This window comes from Doryrhamphus excisus, linkage group LG11 (assembly GCF_037039965.1).
Source record: "Doryrhamphus excisus strain RoL-2023G ecotype Guam linkage group LG11, RoL_Dexc_Guam_v1.1, whole genome shotgun sequence".
Taxonomy (NCBI): Eukaryota; Metazoa; Chordata; class Actinopteri; order Syngnathiformes; family Syngnathidae; genus Doryrhamphus; species Doryrhamphus excisus.
The window spans coordinates 13,936,903-13,955,257 of NC_136367.1; the positions used below are offsets into that span (position 1 = coordinate 13,936,903).

At 39.9% G+C, this 18,355-nt stretch overlaps 2 protein-coding genes across 2 annotated transcripts; both read left to right on the forward strand.

Annotated features, from left to right (window-relative positions):
• The first annotated feature begins 205 nt into the window (after positions 1 to 205).
• stam (signal transducing adaptor molecule (SH3 domain and ITAM motif) 1) lies at positions 206 to 10,290 on the forward strand. The gene is made up of 14 exons (XM_058075907.2): positions 206 to 479; positions 2,406 to 2,490; positions 2,600 to 2,675; positions 3,229 to 3,324; positions 3,400 to 3,546; positions 3,623 to 3,713; positions 4,773 to 4,968; positions 5,033 to 5,127; positions 5,486 to 5,574; positions 5,734 to 5,821; positions 8,296 to 8,350; positions 8,430 to 8,583; positions 8,643 to 8,761; positions 9,139 to 10,290. Exons 1-14 carry the CDS (start codon positions 437 to 439, stop codon positions 9,359 to 9,361), a joined length of 1,557 nt encoding a protein of 518 aa, XP_057931890.2. The 5' UTR covers positions 206 to 436; the 3' UTR covers positions 9,362 to 10,290.
• A 1,927-nt stretch (positions 10,291 to 12,217) lies between these two features.
• Positions 12,218 to 17,096, forward strand: tmem236 (transmembrane protein 236). The gene is made up of 4 exons (XM_078794541.1): positions 12,218 to 12,744; positions 13,995 to 14,067; positions 15,419 to 15,542; positions 15,757 to 17,096. The coding sequence occupies exons 1-4, from the start codon at positions 12,422 to 12,424 to the stop codon at positions 16,383 to 16,385; spliced, it is 1,149 nt and encodes a 382-aa protein (XP_078650667.1). The 5' UTR covers positions 12,218 to 12,421; the 3' UTR covers positions 16,386 to 17,096.
• The last annotated feature ends 1,259 nt before the right edge of the window (positions 17,097 to 18,355 follow it).

The following is an 18,355-nucleotide window of genomic DNA, read 5'->3' on the forward strand; positions in this document are numbered from 1 at the left end:
TGTATGATCTCTTATTTATTTATTATATTATGATTATTTTAAATGTATTTTTTGGAATCGCTTTACCGGACGTCACGGATGACGTCACGGATGACGAAACGTGACTGTCAACATGTAATGATGACAGCTTATTGTTATTTTTATGACAAGGACAGTATGAGTCATCTCAACGAGTCATATATTAATAATTGATCGGCACCCTTTTGTCTAAATGAGTATAAGAGTCATTATTTCGGGTGTTCGATCTCAAAGTGGACTTTGACTCGTTTACCCGGCATGCCTTGCACGTCGAAGGAGTGACTGTGTTGAATCGGCTTCGCTTGGCGTTCGCTGTCTCCAATCGTGTCGCTAATATGCATTTTTATCGCACGAAATAAGGCTTAGGGGACTATAATAAATAAAAAAGTGACATTTCTGTGTCGTGTCGTGTGCTCCAATGATGCCTCTCTTCACGACGAACCCATTCGACCAAGATGTTGGTGAGTGGCTGCCTAGCTGGCTACATGCTAACAACATGGCTAATGTGTATATGTGCTGTGTTGACAGCTTTTGTTTTTGGGTAGCAGTTGTGACTTTTAACCTTAGGCTTGAAATGTGTTGATACGTTCAACACAATACAATAATGATGAAAACAACCACAGTCGACCACAAGCTACACGACCATGTTGGCTAACCGTACTACGCTAACTAGCTAGCAACCTATACATATCAACTAATAATGACGATGACGCACTAGAAAACACCTGTAATAAGATAACAAACCGGATAAGAATACACATTGTGAAAAGGGGGCATTTGAATCAAAATATTGCTCTAGGGCTTAAACATAACCTCTTAGGAACACATTGCCGGTTGAAGCCACTTTAGAAGTCCAAAGCAGTCCTTCAGGGCACTCTATGAAAGTAGTCTTACAAGTTGTTGCTGTTGTATTGTAGCGTATAAAAAATAACATTGTTGGGTCAGACTGTTAATTGGTGCTAACGAAGCTAGCTGGCTCGCTAGTGCTAAATGTAATTTGTTTTGGAGGAAAGACACGTGTATTTATTTTTTATTTTAAATCTAGAACCCCCTAAAACACACTCATGTAGTGGCAATGTTGCTCCGAATTAGGTAAAGTTTGAGTATAATTGAGCGTAAGGTGAACGCTGACATTACGTCACTACGCGGTGGCCATTTTGGTAGTTCGTCTTCCATTCTTCTCTTAAAGGGGAACTTGGAACAATGGGATAGGACACCAATTTGTACTGACTATTAACTACACTACAAATAGACAACCAAATTATCTGTAAAATATGAGCCCACGGTCCATGTTTTGTTTGTACATGGTTAGATGGACTGTGTTGGGATATCATATTCTACATGCTCCATTTATCATTCAATATGGTGACTTAATTAATGGACACTTGTCCCACTTGTTCTTCCTCTTTTCCAGTTTATTTTGGGCAGGTGGAACATTTTTTTTATCACTATAGTTGTTGTTTGCATTAATAATGCTTTGTTTGTTTTGATGATCTCTTTGGGCAATGTCCGCCTTGCCATACACACAAAGCCTTTCCATCCATGGTACCACTGTATGCCACACTGTATTTCCGGACCTTTCATTTCATATTATGTCTCATAGTGGACATGCACCTAAGATGAAAATTTCAGACCCCTCCATGGGTGGGGAGAACTTGCAAAATTGCAGGTTCAAATACTTATTTTCCTCATTGTATGTTTTGTATTCCCATAATATTTGGACCTTTTATCTCGTAGCATAATGCTTTTGGCCTTTTGTTTGGTTATTCATAAAATTACATATTTGCCATATTCCCAAATACTAATATTATAATGTTTGATAATATATATTTATAATATTTGAAATACTAATATTAAAAATACTAAAACTAAAATTACATTGTCATTCTTGTGTGATTATGGTGTTTTCAGTTAGATAACTTTTTTCTCTTAATATTATAACTTTATTCCTGTTTAATTACTTACACTTAGGATATCTTGTCTTTAGATTTAGGTTTTTCAGAATCAGAATCGCCTTCATTGTCATTGTATTGCATACAACGAAATTTTATTGCAACTCCACGGTGCATTTTGTAAAAAGTAAAAATAAAAAATAAGGAAAAAAATAAAATAAGGAATAAGATAATAAATATAAAAAGTGGCAGGTGCCGTTCAGAATACATGTAAATGTATGTACATCAAAAACAATAACCTATACAGTAACCAAAATGTGGAATTGCAGTAAACAAAAGGTAGTATTGCACATATTGTACCCGAATTTCACTTTTGTTGTTCATCTCCCCAATTTTGTCATATTTTGGGAAGCCATGTTTCTACTGTGATTAGTGTAGAAGTTACGTAACTCTTTACATTGTTTTCCCTGCTTGTGATTTGTTTTGCGCCTGTAGAGAAAGCAACCAGTGAGATGAACACAGCCGAGGACTGGGGCCTCATCTTGGACATATGTGATAAGATAGGACAGCAGCGCACTGGGTTAGTCTGAAATAAACTTTTTCTTATCATAGCATTTTCCACAAATGACCTCCTTTGACTTTCCACTCTGCTGAACAGTTGCACAATTTGATGATTGTATGCGTTGCAGGCCTAAAGAATGTCTGCGCTCCATTATGAGAAGAGTGAATCACAAAGACCCTCATGTTGCCATGCAGGCGCTCACTGTAAGCATGCACGTCGTCAGCATACAACTTCACCATCTAATACATCACCTCCTGCGCATTGATAAGAGCGATACGTGCTTACATGTGAAGACCAGAATAAGCCGCTCATTCAAAAAACATTTGAGAGAATTTTAAGAGTTATTCCTTGGCAGACCAAGGCCCTCATTAATAACACTCTGTGTGGATTCCAGCCCACAACAGAAAATACTCAGCAACCTCAGAATCTATGTGAGCAATACTTCAATCGAAAACAGCATGCAGCGCATGCGTGTATGAAGTCCTCTCATTATAAATCTTACCTACAGTAAATGGTGGGAAAGATGGAGATAGAGTAACCACTCCGAAGAAGGGATAATTTGCAGATTTGCAGAGGCTCTTCTATAAATTCCAGTCTTTTTCGAAATGAGGCCCCATCATTGTAAAAGTGTTTATGAGCAAAGGTGATCAGGTATGCCAGTCCAAATGTATTTGTAGCAGGTTGCCATACCAAAAAAATAATGTATGATGTATTTATGTTCTGAATGAAAAAAGTGCTATTCATGTGTCCTCGCAGCTTCTGGGTGCATGTGTCTCCAACTGTGGCAAGATATTCCACCTGGAGGTATGCTCCAGAGAGTTTGCCAGTGAAGTCAGTAACGTCCTAAACAAGGTAGCCTCTCGTCACCACACTGTTGTGTGACATTACAGTTGAATTCATGAAGTTGCTGTAATATTTTGTTGACAGGGCCATCCTAAAGTGTGTGAGAAGCTGAAAGCGCTGATGGTGGAGTGGGCAGAGGACTTCCGCAATGACCCCCAACTGAGTTTGATCTCGGCTATGATTAAAAATCTACGCGAGCAAGGGGTTACCTTCCCTGCGGTGGGCTCGCAGGTAGGTTGGAAAAAAGGTATTTTCCATCCGGAGGTGTGGACTTGTACAGTATGTAATGATGATCACTGTCTTGCAGGCTGCAGAGCAGGCCAAAGCTAGTCCTGCATTAGTGGCTAAAGATCCCGTAACCTCCTCAAACAAGAAAGAAGAAGAGGACTTGGCCAAAGGTTAAGTATTGCACACTTTGGAGACTAACATGAAACAACACGTCACTCTTCTCAATGAGCAGTGGGTCCTACTGTGGGCCCCTGCCTCCATTTCAGGCCATGTCCACAGGACTATGGATATTTTCAAAGAGTTTACCGGTGTTTAAAAAAGAATGTCCATCCATATAGTGGTGTTAAAAAAAATTCACATCCATATAGTGGAGTTAAAAAAAAAAAAAAAGTCACATAACTCCATGTCCACAGGACCATGGATATTTTCAAAAAGGCACGTTTACCCCACTCCGGTGTTTAAAAAGAATGTTCATGCATATGAGTGGAGTAAAAAAAACTAACATAAAACCACATCCATACGCATCTGTTCACCTTTACCATGGTTTATTTCATGTTTACCGACATTATATTATTTTTAAAATCAGCGATCACTTGCATTAAGCCCAGGAAGCATCATGAATGTTTTTTTAAACACTCATGCATGTGCATGCATGCACATATAACCCTACATGAATGAAACCAATATCCATAGGTTCTGTTATTAACTCATTCATTACCTATAAAGACCTATATACATATACATTTTACATTTTTATAAACCTGGACACCTGATCCCAGCAACGTATTCATGCGTCTTTTACAGGGTTTTTTTTTGGCGCTAGAGGCTCAAGGAGGTGCTGATGCAACTCCTCGCCAACGGATTAGGCATCGTGAGAACCATTTTAATGCCATAAAAAACATCTACTCTGTGACAGGAAGAGGAAGTTGTTATGTTGTGTACCACAACAGATATTTGATATTATATATTTGAGCTGTCAGAAAAGCAAGTAATATTTGTGTCCAAACTGAAGTTATGCTTGAAATTTATCTTTTCACAGAAAGCTTGTTTTCTGTTTTCAAGTCGGCAACTGATATTTTACATTTGTACTGTATACCCTCCATTATGTATGTTTCCTACTGTATCGCACTAGTTGTCTTCTATGGTCACATTTGTAAATGAATTGTCTCTGAATTTGAATGAATTTATTTTATAAAGGAAGTATATATGCTTTTCCCCCTCACGTGTAGCCATTGAGCTGTCATTGAAGGAACAGAGACAACAGAACCAGACGTCGTTGTCCAGCCTCTACCCGAACACCTCCAGCCTCCTGCCCTCACACAAGTCTGACGGCAGGAAGGTCCGTGCCATCTATGACTTCGAGGCTGCTGAGGACAACGAGCTCACCTTTAAGTCAGGCGAGATCATCACCATCCTGGATGACAGGTAAACACGCACGCACACCTGCCTGACACTTGACTAAAATGTCTTCTGCCCTTTTGTTTCGCAGCGACCCCAACTGGTGGAAGGGGGAGACGTACCAAGGGGTGGGGCTGTTTCCCTCCAACTTTGTCACCGCTGATCTCACCGCAGAGCCTGAGATGAGTATGTTTACAAATACTCATACACTTTCTGCTCAGCTGCAAGTTTCCCATAGCTTGTTATACTGTCACTTGAGTTTCTACTAGAGGTGTTTGTGGGGGTGGGGGGGGTGGTCTTTAAGCAATTTGGAATACAATTTAAATTTGATTATGAAAAAAATATCAGTTAAAAGAATAAACTGGACTTGAAAAAGTAAAAATTACTTGTGCTATACTGATAAGACAGGAAAGTCCTATTGCATTCCTGTTGGTGGAAATTCATGCTGCTTGTCTGAAATGCACTGGAATCAATATTTAAATGTCCAATTTTGTCACTTGTGTAAAACTGAGTTCTACTTTTTAACATGTGTCGCCTGTTACAGTGAAGACAGAGAAGAAGACAGTGCAGTTCAGCGAGGACATTCAGGTGGAGACCATCGAGCCTGAACAGGAGCCGGTTTTTATTGACGAGGTAAGAAATGGTAACACAGGCTGCATTCATAGTCCTTTTTTCAGAGGACCAGAAAGCCAAAAAAGTAAAGACTTAATTAACTTTCATGCTATTTACTGTTTTATGTCAACGTCATCAGAAAAAGTCATTAAAACATGAAAATATTTCCATATGGCTCAGGACAAAATGGACCAGCTCTTGCAGATGATTCAGAGTGCTGATCCCACAGACAACCAATCAGATGCGGTTGAGTTGCTGCAGCTGGAAGGTAACATCCCAAAATATGCTCACAGGAAGTAGATATAAAATATGACTTGCAGAGGCTTGCTGATACTGATACTTATATGTAAAATATAAGTGATAAATGAGCAAGTGGATAAATTCTAAAGTGATACACAAGTGAATATAAAATACAGCCAGGAGATGCAAAATTCTCAAATCCAGGAAGTGTAAAAATATGATGGCAGTGGATACAAAATGCTAACACATGGTGTATAAATATACATATACCAAGCTTGTTTAATTCATTTTGTAAGTTACACCAGAGCACATTACATAATACCGTGCATGACAGTCTTAATAACTGGTGGATAATAACATAATACATTCTTACATACAAGTGTATTATAACTAGTGGATAATAACTGATTAAATTTATAGTTTATAGAAAACAATGTGTAAGTTCAGTTCAGACGATGTACACACCAGGATGGACACAAAATGATGAAGTACAGGAAGTGGATAAATATGAGTCCATAAGTGCATAGTAAGTGGATACAAAATACAATACAGGGCATGAATAAATATGATATAAATATACACATCGCTGCCACAAGGAACACCACAAATACATGTATTACTGATTTAATGTACGGCTAATGCTAACTTATTATGCTAGCTACATATGAGTAATGCTAATTTAGAACACTAGCTTAGCTATTTGACATAAGCAAAATGGTCACAACATTGGGTACATCTGTATGTGTATATATATGTGTATATATATATATATATACAGTGAAGAAAATAAGTATTTGAACACCCTGCTATTTTGCTATTTCTCCCACTTAGAAATCATGGAGGGGTCTGAAATTTTCATCGTAGGTGCATGTCCACTGTGAGAGAGATAAACTAAAAAGAAAAATCCAGAAATCACAATGCATGATTTTTTAACAATTTATTTGTGTGATACAGCTGCTAATAAGTATTTGAACACCTGAGAAAATGAATGTTAATATTTGGTACAGTAGCCTTTGTTTGCTATTACAGAGGTCAAACGTTTCCTGTAGTTTTTCACCAGGTTTGCACACACTGCAGGAGGGATCTTGGCCCACTCCTCCACACAGATCTTCTCTAGATCAGTCAGGTTTCTGGGCTGTCGCTGAGAAACACGGAGTTTGAGCTCCCTCCAAAGATTTTCGATTGGGTTCAGGTCTGGAGACTGGCTGGGCCATGCTAGAACCTTGATATGCTTCTTACGGAGCCACTCCTTGGTTTTCCTGGCTGTGTGCTTCGGGTCGTTGTCGTGTTGGAAGACCCAGCCACGACCCATCTTCAATGCTCTGACAGAGGGAAGGAGGTTGTTCCCCAAAATCTCACAATACACGGCCCCAGTCATCCTCTCTTTAATGCAGTGCACTCGTCCTGTCCCATGTGCAGAAAAACACCCCCAAAGCATGATGCTACCACCCCCATGCTTCACAGTAGGGATGGTGTTCTTCGGATTGTACTCTTCATTCTTCTTCCTCCAAACACGCTTATTGGAATTATGACCAAAAAGTTCTATTTTGGTCTCATCTGACCATAAAACTTTCTCCCATGACTCCTCTGTATCATCCAAATGGTCATATGCAAACTTAAGACGGGCCTTGACATGTGCTGGTTTAAGCAGGGGAACCTTTCGTGCCATGCATGATTTCACATCATGACGTCTTAGTGTATTACCTACAGTAACCTTGGAAACGGTGGTCCCAGCTCTTTTCAGGTCATTGACCAAGTCCTGTCGTGTAGTTCTGGGCTGATTCCTCACCTTTCTTAGAATCATTGAGACCCCACGAGGTGATATCTTGCATGGGGCTCCACTCCGATTGAGATTGACCGTCATGTTTAGCTTCTTCCATTTTCTAATGATAGCTCCAACAGTGGACCTTTTTTCACCAAGCTGCTTGGTAATTGCTCCGTAGCCCTTTCCAGCCTTGTGGAGGTGTACAATTTTGTCTCTGGTGTCTTTGGACAGCTCTTTGGTCTTCGCCATGTTACAAGTTAAAGTCTTACTGATTGTATGAGGTGGACAGGTGTCTTTATGCAGCTAACGACCTCAAACAGGTGCATCTGATTCAGGATGATACATGGAGTGCAGGTGGACTTCTAATGGGCAGACTAACAGGTCTTTCAGGGTCAGAATTCTAGATGATACACAGGTGTTCAAATACTTATTTGCAGCTGTATCACACAAATAAATTGTTAAAAAATCATGCATTGTGATTTCTGGATTTTTCTTTTTAGTTGATCTCTCTCACAGTGGACATGCACCTACGATGAAAATTTCAGACCCCTCCATGATTTCTAAGTGGGAGAAATAGCAAAATAGCAGGGTGTTCAAATACTTATTTTCTTCACTGTATATATATGTGTATATATATATATGATATAACACAAGAAGTAGATGCATTTTATTTTCAAATATAGGACGTGGATAAATACAAAATACACAAAGTGGATGACAGTGTTTCCCTCCACCAGGTGCCTGCAATCAAATGGGACCCCTCATTGACCAGAAATTAGAGGACATAGACAGGTACTTCCTGCCCTCAAACACACCCACACACACACAAGTACACACAAAAATGACTATGTGCTACATGTCCTGTCATCAGGAAACACTCTGAACTGTCTGAGCTCAACGTGAAGGTCATGGAAGCTCTGTCGTTGTACGCCAAGCTCATGAACGAAGACCCCGTCTACGCCATGTACGCCAAGCTGCAGAGCCAGCAGTACTACATGCCGCAGCCGCCCGCCTCGGCACAGCAGGTAGTTTGCTAAAACATTGTTGTAATTTTTTAGAAATGTTACATGTTGTTACACCACAGGTGTATCCTGGTCCCGCATCGGGCGCGTACACCTTGAGCGGCAGTGCGGTGCAAGGCTACAGCATCCCCATGGAGCAGATGCAAGCTGGAGCCCCAATACCTGGCCAACCTGCCCCCAGGTAAGCTCTCAAATAAACTATGAACACTTCATTCAGTAAATCTGCAAGGTGTTTCAGCTAAACGTGAACGTTTGAAAACATGCAAGCTCTTTTCTATTCATTTATTTATATTCACTTCTACTTGGTCTCAGTTGGTAGGAAACATGACAGAAATCCACAAAATGCCCTGTGGGCTACATTGCCACCATCTCCAACCATGTGTTTTTAGTTGACTGATGCTGTTATTACAGACTGTACCTAATGTTGTGACCATTTTGCTTATGTCAAATAGCTAAGCTAGTGTTCTAAATTAGCATTACTCATATGTAGCCAGCATAATAAGTTAGCATTAGCCGTACATTAAATTAGTAATATATTTGTGGTGTTCCTTGTGGCAGCGATGTACACATGTTCATGGGTCAGCCCCCCGTCTACACTGCCCCCGCCCCTGGCAGCATGGCCCCTGCAGACGCTCACACTTACCAGGTTGGCGCGGCCGGCCCTCATCATGGGACGAACCCACAGGCGCCTGGCTACAGCGCCGCCTCGGGCCAGAGCATCATGACCTCTGCAGAGCCACCGCCCCCGCAGGTCCCCTACTCAGAGAAAGCCTTGCTATAGGACACACATAGTAGTACTGCAACCTCATACATTTCTTTTTGGGTTTTTACAGCCTCTTAACATGAAAGGAACAATAGTCCTCACTTAGTTGCACTTTTTTTTGTTGTGTTGTTGAGCAACATGTCAAGTATAAATGAGCTCAGTGTGCACACACTCCAACGTGCAACAGCTTTGTCCTCACTACTGTGTAACCACATCAAACAAGGGTGGCATTGACTTACTTGCTTTACGGACCTCCAGTGAACATCCGCTACATTCTGCAGACAAGTTCTGTTTTGTTTTGTTGAAGTACTGAAAACTGACGCCACTTTTTGTTGTTTTGGGAGACAAAGCATGCACATGACTCTTGTATATGTCGTACTAAAGGCCCCCCTGATGACCCACGGTGGCCAGAGGGCACCATGGCAACAGGAGCCAAACCAGAACAAAAAAGCATCTCATGTTTTGTAGAGTATTTAAATGTACATCTTGATTGTTCTGTTTGAAACATGGACAAAGAGGGCAGGGTGTATGTATTCCGGAGGACCATGCCAGTTGTACATCTTTTTCTCCGTGCTTGTCGTACTGTAGGGTCAACCCCAAAGGAAAGCCCCCCCTCGTGCATTTCAAAGCTGCCCTGGTCGGACTAAACATCTTCTAAAGACACGTTCCGTCACTTCCAGCATTTGGAACACTACTTTGTCTTTAGCTTCCACCAGTGACAGCACGAAAAGGACTACAGTTGATTTGAAATCAGTTTCATTCCTTTTTTTGATTTGTAGCATTGATTTCAAGGCTAAGAAATTGCCAACATGGGGCATTGAACTGGAGGCCCAAGGGAAGGTGCTGCCTACATTATTCTAAAAGGTGTACGCTGCCCTTTGTAACGCTTTCTTTTAACCATAATTCATCATCAATTGGCATTCACAATAAAAGTAAAACAGGCCAAATGTCCACAACTGGGCTCTTATTTTGTAAACTGAAAACAGACTTACACCTTGATTCTAATACGATTAGCATCAAATTACTACTCAGGGCTGGGTGTATGTTAGGAACAGCAGTAGATGTTACATACCAGTGGTCTCTGTTTTTTCTTGTTCAACTGACACGAGTACTTTCCGTTATTGTACAAGCACCTAGCATGAAATAACGCATGTCATATTGGTGTCACATAGGAATCAAACCCTATCAGGGATTTGAAAGGCATCATAAGTGTCATACGATGATGATGAGTACACGTCCAGTCATGTGATGCTAATTTTCAACATTGTGTTCTAAAATAGGTTGAATTTGACCGAACAAATACACTGCTAAAAAAAAAAATAAGGGGTCACAAATAATGCATCCTAGATCTGAATGATTGAAATATTCTTATTAAATACTAAGTTCTATATATAGCGGTGAATCAAATGGATTTATTTATTAGAATCACACTCAAAATTGAAAGGGGAACTGCACTTTTTTTCTTATTCGCAATGCTTACATGTGCACGGACACATTTCTTTCCCTTTTTTGTGCATTCTAGTGTGAGAAAAATGAACTAGCTAGCAACTGGCAACCCTCACAAAAAAAAAAAACTCAAATGCCAACAGTGTTCCATTTAATAACTGACTTGCATATTCACCGAGCTACAGCCATATTGTTATTGGAACAAATAGCATGAAAAAGAGACGCCATGCTAACCGCAAGTCTCAGCGTCATTCACAGATGGAAGAGTGGATAGCTAGCTCGCCGTTTAGCTACAAAGACTCAACAAGATGCTTAGTTTGCCGTCAACATTTTTTTACCCGAGGACTGGAGCACACACATTGTGCTGGAAGACACAGCCACCCCAATCAGTGGATATTGTAGGTGTTGTTGAAGGAACTACTATAAGTATGCGTATCAATGCGCCTCGAAAACAAGTTTGGGTCGTATTTTAAATCATCAAAATATGGCAATATACTGCAACTATTACATGTTATCAGTGTACTTGTTAATACATGATCACAGCATGGATATTTAGAGTGTTTCATATTCAAAATAGGTGTATCCCAATGACAGCATTGTAAGCTAGCTCATATTAACTAGTTTTCTCAAGTTATAATGCACATAAGAGGGAAATAAATATATGATCATGTTTCACATAAAGATTGTAAATGATGGGCAGAATTCCAAGCATAGGTCCCCAGCAGGGACCTACCTAATTTTCAGCCCTTTGCATTGAGTTGTGGACTCCTATAGAGCAGCTACACACAATAACCAGCACACAAAGTGTTCAGTTCAGTTCCACAATCAGCTGTATTTCCTGTGTCATTATTATTATTATGTCATTATGACATAAATATTTAAGTACACAGCTGCAACAATGCCAAGTAAATCGCAGTAAAAGTATCACAGTGTATTTCTCATACATCAAATTCTATGCCGCTTATCCTCACTAGTGTCACCTGTATGCTGGACCCCCCTGGACCTCTTTCTAATAAGGGCACGCCAAATTACCCTGACAACTTTTAAAAACGTAAATGAATAAATAAATAAATTGATAGATAATAAATACATAAACAGACAACGATTTACCCCCCCCCCCCCCCCCAAAGGTAGAACCAAAGTTAAGCCCAAGTGTGTGTGTAAAAAAAATGTTATTTAAATTTGTTATTTAATTTTATTTAATTAAAAAAACAAAAGTAAAATTTTATTTTAATTTTGTTTTAATGATATTTATATAATTAAAATTTTCCATACAAATATATTTTATATTTAAGATAAATGTCATAATAAGAAATGTTGCTTTAAAAAGCCGAAATAATTTGACGGCTTTCTCACTTGGGTTGCAGTTGTCAGCGTTACCACTAGGTGGTGACATTTACATGTAAAATCCATTGAACAATATGACATGTCAATATCTTACACTGTAAGTCTTGCTTTGCAGGGAATAAATGTTTTTGTTCTTGTTTCAACACTTATTTTGAAACGATGGGATGAGAGAATTCATTTTGTGACCCCATAAAAGGTGAGTATGTCCAACCATAAAGCAATAGAATTGCAGGAATTGCTGTGTGCGGAGTAAGCAGTGTCAGAGTCCACTAACCTGATCCTTGAATGGGAGATGAGTGTCAGACCTCCACGCTGAGCGAAGCACCTCCATCACTCCCTCCTTCTCCGGTCATCATGGCCCCAGGCAAGACGCTGAAGCTGGCTGTCTACGAGCTGCTGCAGTTCATCAGCCTCGGTGCCACTGTGCTGGTCGTCATGGAGAGGTTCGCCCGCATCGTGAGCGACACGAAAGGCCGCGACAACACAACCTACTGGCTGGTGGTGGCTGTCTCTGTGGCCTATGTGACCTCCGCGGCCTTGCTGGTGTGGGTGCCACTCAAGTACCACATCCTGAAGAGGAGGAGACTGATGGACAAGATCACACACTGGTGAGATCAGCTATGAACACACATGCAACTTTCTAAGATGTGTACTTTACAAAAGAAAAAAATATGTATAGGTATGACTCTACATTAAATTCCACATTAACAACCCTGTATGGTTCGAGTCTACAGAAAGCTTGTTTACAACCCACTTTTTAATATTACTAGATCCCTGTAGAAATGGCATAACATGCCTACAATCACTTTTACAACTCATATTACCCAATGTAGTAAACATAGTAACAGAAAATAAACCATTGAAGATGTAAATAATGGACGACACATATCACCTCTGCTCTATTCATCTTCAGTGGAACCTGCACGATAGATGTGTCGGTCATGAACAAACGAGTCAAAAGAACCGGTTCTTTTTTGTGAACGGAATGAAGGAGGTCACCGCCCCTAAAATACCTGTACCGTCCGTTCAGTTGCAAGTGCTTTTTTTTTTGATTGGCTGGTGAGTCAGTTCACTGTTCTTTCTGCAGGGCGGGGCTATGCCTGTCTTATCCTATCGTCGCGCCTCGCTCTGTGAGTGGGCGGGGTAAGCTGACTGAAAGACCGAGATGTTCTTTCATCCATCTTTTTACATTTATATTGTTTATTTTAACATTTTTTTGTATGTTTAATATGCATTTGCACCGTATGTTGATATTTTGTACTTTTTATTATTTTTAATGCACCTAAAAAATAGTAAAAAACATTAAAAATCTTTTTTTTTTGTTATTCCTGCTATAATTTTAGCTCTGTGACATAATTCAAACATACAATACAAGCCTGTTGTTCCGGCAATCAAATCTGGTGCTTGTGTGTCTCACACAACATTACAGTAGCGACACTGGTCACTACTGACACCTAGTGACCAGTGTCTTTGAATGCATCTTCTGAGTGCTTGATATTGTATTTCTGTTCATTTTTATGCTTGGAAATGCTTATTTAGTCCAAAAATACATAAGATTTGCTTTTACTAGATTTATTAATATACTTAAAAATCTACAAAAATCATGATAGAGTGAAGCTGTGAAATTTGAATTGCTGAATGTCAAGGGATGCTATAGTTATTATAGATTAAGATTAAGATTAAGATATGCCTTTATTCGTCCCTCAGTGGGGAAATTTGTAATTATTAATTATTATTATTATAGTATTTACTATATATAATTTACATATATTTACTATTGTTATGATAAAGATCATCTAAATTAATGTTTTACAAATACAAATAATAATTGACGATTTCCTTTTTCTGCCCCCCCCAGGAGGCCAACAGCGTTGGTGTATGTCATCTTATGCACGTTACCGTGCTTCGCTATTTTGATAGCCAGCTCGCAGGTAAGCTTTACCGTTTTAGGTGGTCCCCCTTATGGTTTGAAAGCTGATTCACTGCACGCATCACTACTTTCTCAACACTTCCTGTATCGGAAGAAGGACGTTAGTCACGTTTTGAAGCTAAAGTCAGATGTCACAAGTCTACTCAAGGTATTCAGTAACTAAGTCATGTGACATGTTGTCCATTAACTTTAGCCCATACAAACATGTGACTACATTTTATTTATATGTATTCTTATATTCATTCTTCCATGCTACCTGGAGGTGTGGAGGTGATATATGTATATATGTATGAACATATATATATATATATATATATATATGTTATTTGTATGAACTTCAGTCTTTGCTGTTTTTCCACATATTTCAACTTTCTTCTTAAATAATCTTTCTAAATGATCTCCCCATTAGATTATGACATTATTCCCATAAAAGTAGGCTATATATATTCTTAAATAATATTATAACTTTTTCCCAGCCTAAATTACCGAAATTTACTACTTTAATTGGTTTGTGTCTCATCATATTTTACGCCTTAATAAAACAATTTTATTATTTTATTAACCGTTTGTGATTCACAGCTGTTTTTGTTTTGTCCAGCACCGCATTCTCAGTAATTTTTTTAAAACAAAAATACAGTCAAAATATGAAGAGAAAAAAATTTTAATTTTACAAGAATAGCTTAATATTATGAGGAAAAATTGTGTCATTTTAGTAGCATAAAATTGAAAAAAATGAGAATAAACCGAATATGGGAATAAAGTCAAAATTACAGGAAGAAAATTGGAAAATACCCAGCAGAAATGAAAAAAACAAAACAAAAAACAAACAGGTGTAATTTTAAAAGTAGGCTTTATTCCTATAATATTGTAACTTTTTCCCAGCCTAAATTACTATTTTATTTGGTTTGTGTCTCATCATATTTTACACCTTAAAAAAACAATAAAAAAATATATCAACTGTATGCTACTACTAGTATTTTTCCCTCATAATATTATGTTTTTTATGAGGTATTTTAATATTTTGACTTTATTCTTGTAAAGTGACAGCTGGTTTTTCCAATTGTGAATGTTTATTCTTGTAAATGTTTTTCATGACATTATTCCATCATATTTTTACTTAATTATCGTAAATGTATGACGTTTTAAAATAAAAGTGTTTGTCTAATTTTTTTTTTTCAAAATATTAAAACTTTAAAAAAAACATAATTTTTCTTGAATATTTCAGCTGCTGCTAAACCAATGTCATTGTCATAGCCCCCGGGCGGCACATTGGCCACCCTATTAATATTTACCCATCCATCATCACCGCTGACAAGATCCATCGCTTTGACGCATGACTTGTTGAACCTCAGGTACAAGTCAACTCGGGCGTGAGACTCGACCACTTTGCCGAGTTGCCGGTCTCCTTGGTGATGTTCTCCCTCATCTGTGTGGACCTGGTGGAGAGGATACGACCCTGCAGCCTGCTTGGACAAGGTCAAATATTAAAAATGATAACATCATGTCATTATAGTGCAGTCTAAAGTGTGCAATGGCTACAGTCGATATTTGAGATCATGTGATTTCATTATAATAAACAATATAATCAGTAATGATAATGAAAACAATCATACGTGTTTATTATCATGAAAGGCTTGTTTTGTTGTTAAAGTTGATAACAATCGGGTTTGATGATGAGTGCTTTCATTAGAAGCAGACAGTCTGGACCTGACCTTTGACCTGCCAGGTCCAGTCCTGACCCACCTGGAACCAGTCAGCTCTGTCACCAGCCAGCTGCCTTCCGATGAAGCCCAGCAGAATGGCGCCCCAGCCAGACAAGCGGATCCCGGGAAAAAGACCGTCGCACCTCGCGGGAGGCATGACGTGGGCGTCCGCTCCACGCCACTCAGCTCCAGAGCGTCTAGCACCGCCTACTTGTACTCTTCCTCGTCATCACACCCACTAGGCTTCCTGAGGAGGAAGGACGCAAGGTCGGAGGTGTTTGTGGATTGTTTCTTGTTCTGGTTCGATACCGTGGAGATGGTGCGGGTGTCCAGCCAGCCAGAGATCTTCTACTCACCTTGGGTGTACCCCATCTTCATTCTGGCCTTCCTGTCTGCCCTGCGCATGGTCCTCCCCCCTCACAGCCTCTGGTTACCTTCAGCCGGGGTGGCCCTGCAGGACCTGCCCTTCTTCATCCTGCGTGTGGCGCTTATTGCGGTTTTTGGACTGGTCACGCCCATCTTGTACCTGCTGAAGAACGCCCTGGTCAGCCTGGCCTTCTTCTACTTTGTCTTCATGACCAAGATGAAGATTTTTAAGAGGCAGAGCATGTTTTGACCAGGGCGTGGAGGGGGACAAGGACCTCAAAGTGTAAATATTGAACTGATTGGTCACAGGGATCATAACATATTTCCAGACTATATGGGAATGTGCTTCTCATTGTGTGACGCAGGGGCGTCACCAGGTTCGCAATGTATGTAGTAGACATCAGGATATCCAAAAAACAAATAACGAACAAGAACCAGGATATAACTTTCCCAGAATTAGTAGAGATACTCAATTATTTTAGGCCACCATTAAATTTTATGATTTTTTTTAAATCACATTAACACCATCAACAAGAAAAACTCAACAGATTTAACAGCCATACTGCAACAACAAAAAATACCTATGTACATATATTACACAACACATTACACCAGGACCATTGTATTAGCTACTGGCTAGCTAATTAGCATATGCAGTGTGTCACTTCCTGCATGGTCGCGTAGTGTATCTATCCCAGGATTCAGAGATGAGGACATAATTACAGGTAAAAACGTATTTATTGGAGATGTAATACAGCAGCACAACTCACTAGCATGTCCAAACTAAAAACGTATTATGTTTTTATAATGACCCAACAACTAAAGGAGCGCCCACGTGAACTTAATAGACATCACAGAAAATGAAAAACAGGTGCGGAAGATAATGGAAAGCAACCGAAAACAGAACAAAGCAACACAGGAAGTGAATACAAAATAAGAGCATGAACCAGGAACTGAGGAAAAGAGGAAAACTAAGAGCTGTCACGAGGGGGGGGGGGGGGGGGGTGAAGCCCAATCGTGACTATGTGTTCCTTTATTTTAAAAAATAATGAAAAATATAAAATTATTTAAGGGTACTTAAGAACATGGCCCCTAAATATGTCTAATGACGCCATTAGTGTGAAGGAATGGGAATGAGCCGGGAAGAGGACAAATAAAAATGATTGACGGTAATTAAATGGAGGGAGGATGATGATGATGATACTGTTGTTGGGAGAGGAAGTAGGGGCGTGTCTTTGTAAAAGTGAAGGAATGGAGGCGCATTTGAATTCAGGCGGTGTGTCTCCTGCAGTTGGACCTGCTACGGCATGGCAACAGAAGGTGTGTGTGTGTGTGTCACAGCCACACACACACACACACAGCAGTGACTCAGGTAAGCTGTGACGTCCCTGATGACAGAGAGGACCCTTGAAGGAGTGATGGGGGGCAGCGAAGGAGGCGGAGCTACAGAGTCGCAGACAAGAATCCCCCACCCAAAAAAACTCCGATAAATGTAAACTCCCTGACGAGGGAGAGAGGATGCGGATTGACGTAAAACTGCGGAGACCCAAGCGGGGTCGGACATATTGGGGATCCGTGGTGGAGATGCTGGTGGTGAGGCGTGGCTGGAAGATGAATTAAGGAAGGATGGCGGAACAACCAGGACCGTGTTTTTTTTTCACTTCCTGCTTCTTGTGCAGAACTTAGAAACTCACACGTGAGGACAACTTCCCTGTGAGAACCTGTGGAGGCGCCATGAGGATCCCGGGGTGAAAGGACCCCCGTCCCCCGGATGTCTTCATGTATTGCTGTGGGCTGGGAAACTGGCGGAGAGTGCAGTCCACCTATGTAAGTGATCCCGTTGGAACAGGGCAGGGAAGGGGGGCACAATTTGACTTTGAAAAGGTTAACTCTTTAAAACTTGGGAATGTAACCTTTAATTCTCTAAAAACTTCTTAACACTAAATACCACCTCTAAAATATACCACCATATTTTGCTACCTTGGCTTCCCATCATGGGTACTTGTACTTGTACTAAACATCAATATCAATATATCCAATATCATAAGCATAAAAAAAAAGATATCTCATGTTTTAGAGTCTCGAGACCAGGGGTGTCCAAAGTTGGGGCCCGGGTGCCGTTTTATGGCTCACAGCTATTTTTGTTTTGTCCAGCACCGCATTCTCAGTCAAAATATGAAGAGAAAAAAAGTTGTAATTTTACAAAAGTAGCTTAATAAT

Coding starts and splice junctions, on each gene's coding strand:
- stam (XM_058075907.2), top strand. CDS start 437: ATGATGCCTCTCTTCACGACGAACCCATTCGACCAAGATGTTG. Junction 5,575..5,733: donor AGCCGGTTTTTATTGACGAG/GTAAGAAATGGT, acceptor CATATGGCTCAG/GACAAAATGGACCAGCTCTT. Junction 8,762..9,138: donor CCTGGCCAACCTGCCCCCAG/GTAAGCTCTCAA, acceptor TCCTTGTGGCAG/CGATGTACACATGTTCATGG.
- tmem236 (XM_078794541.1), top strand. CDS start 12,422: ATGGGAGATGAGTGTCAGACCTCCACGCTGAGCGAAGCACCTCCATCA. Junction 12,745..13,994: donor ATGGACAAGATCACACACTG/GTGAGATCAGCT, acceptor TGCCCCCCCCAG/GAGGCCAACAGCGTTGGTGT. Junction 14,068..15,418: donor TTTTGATAGCCAGCTCGCAG/GTAAGCTTTACC, acceptor GTTGAACCTCAG/GTACAAGTCAACTCGGGCGT.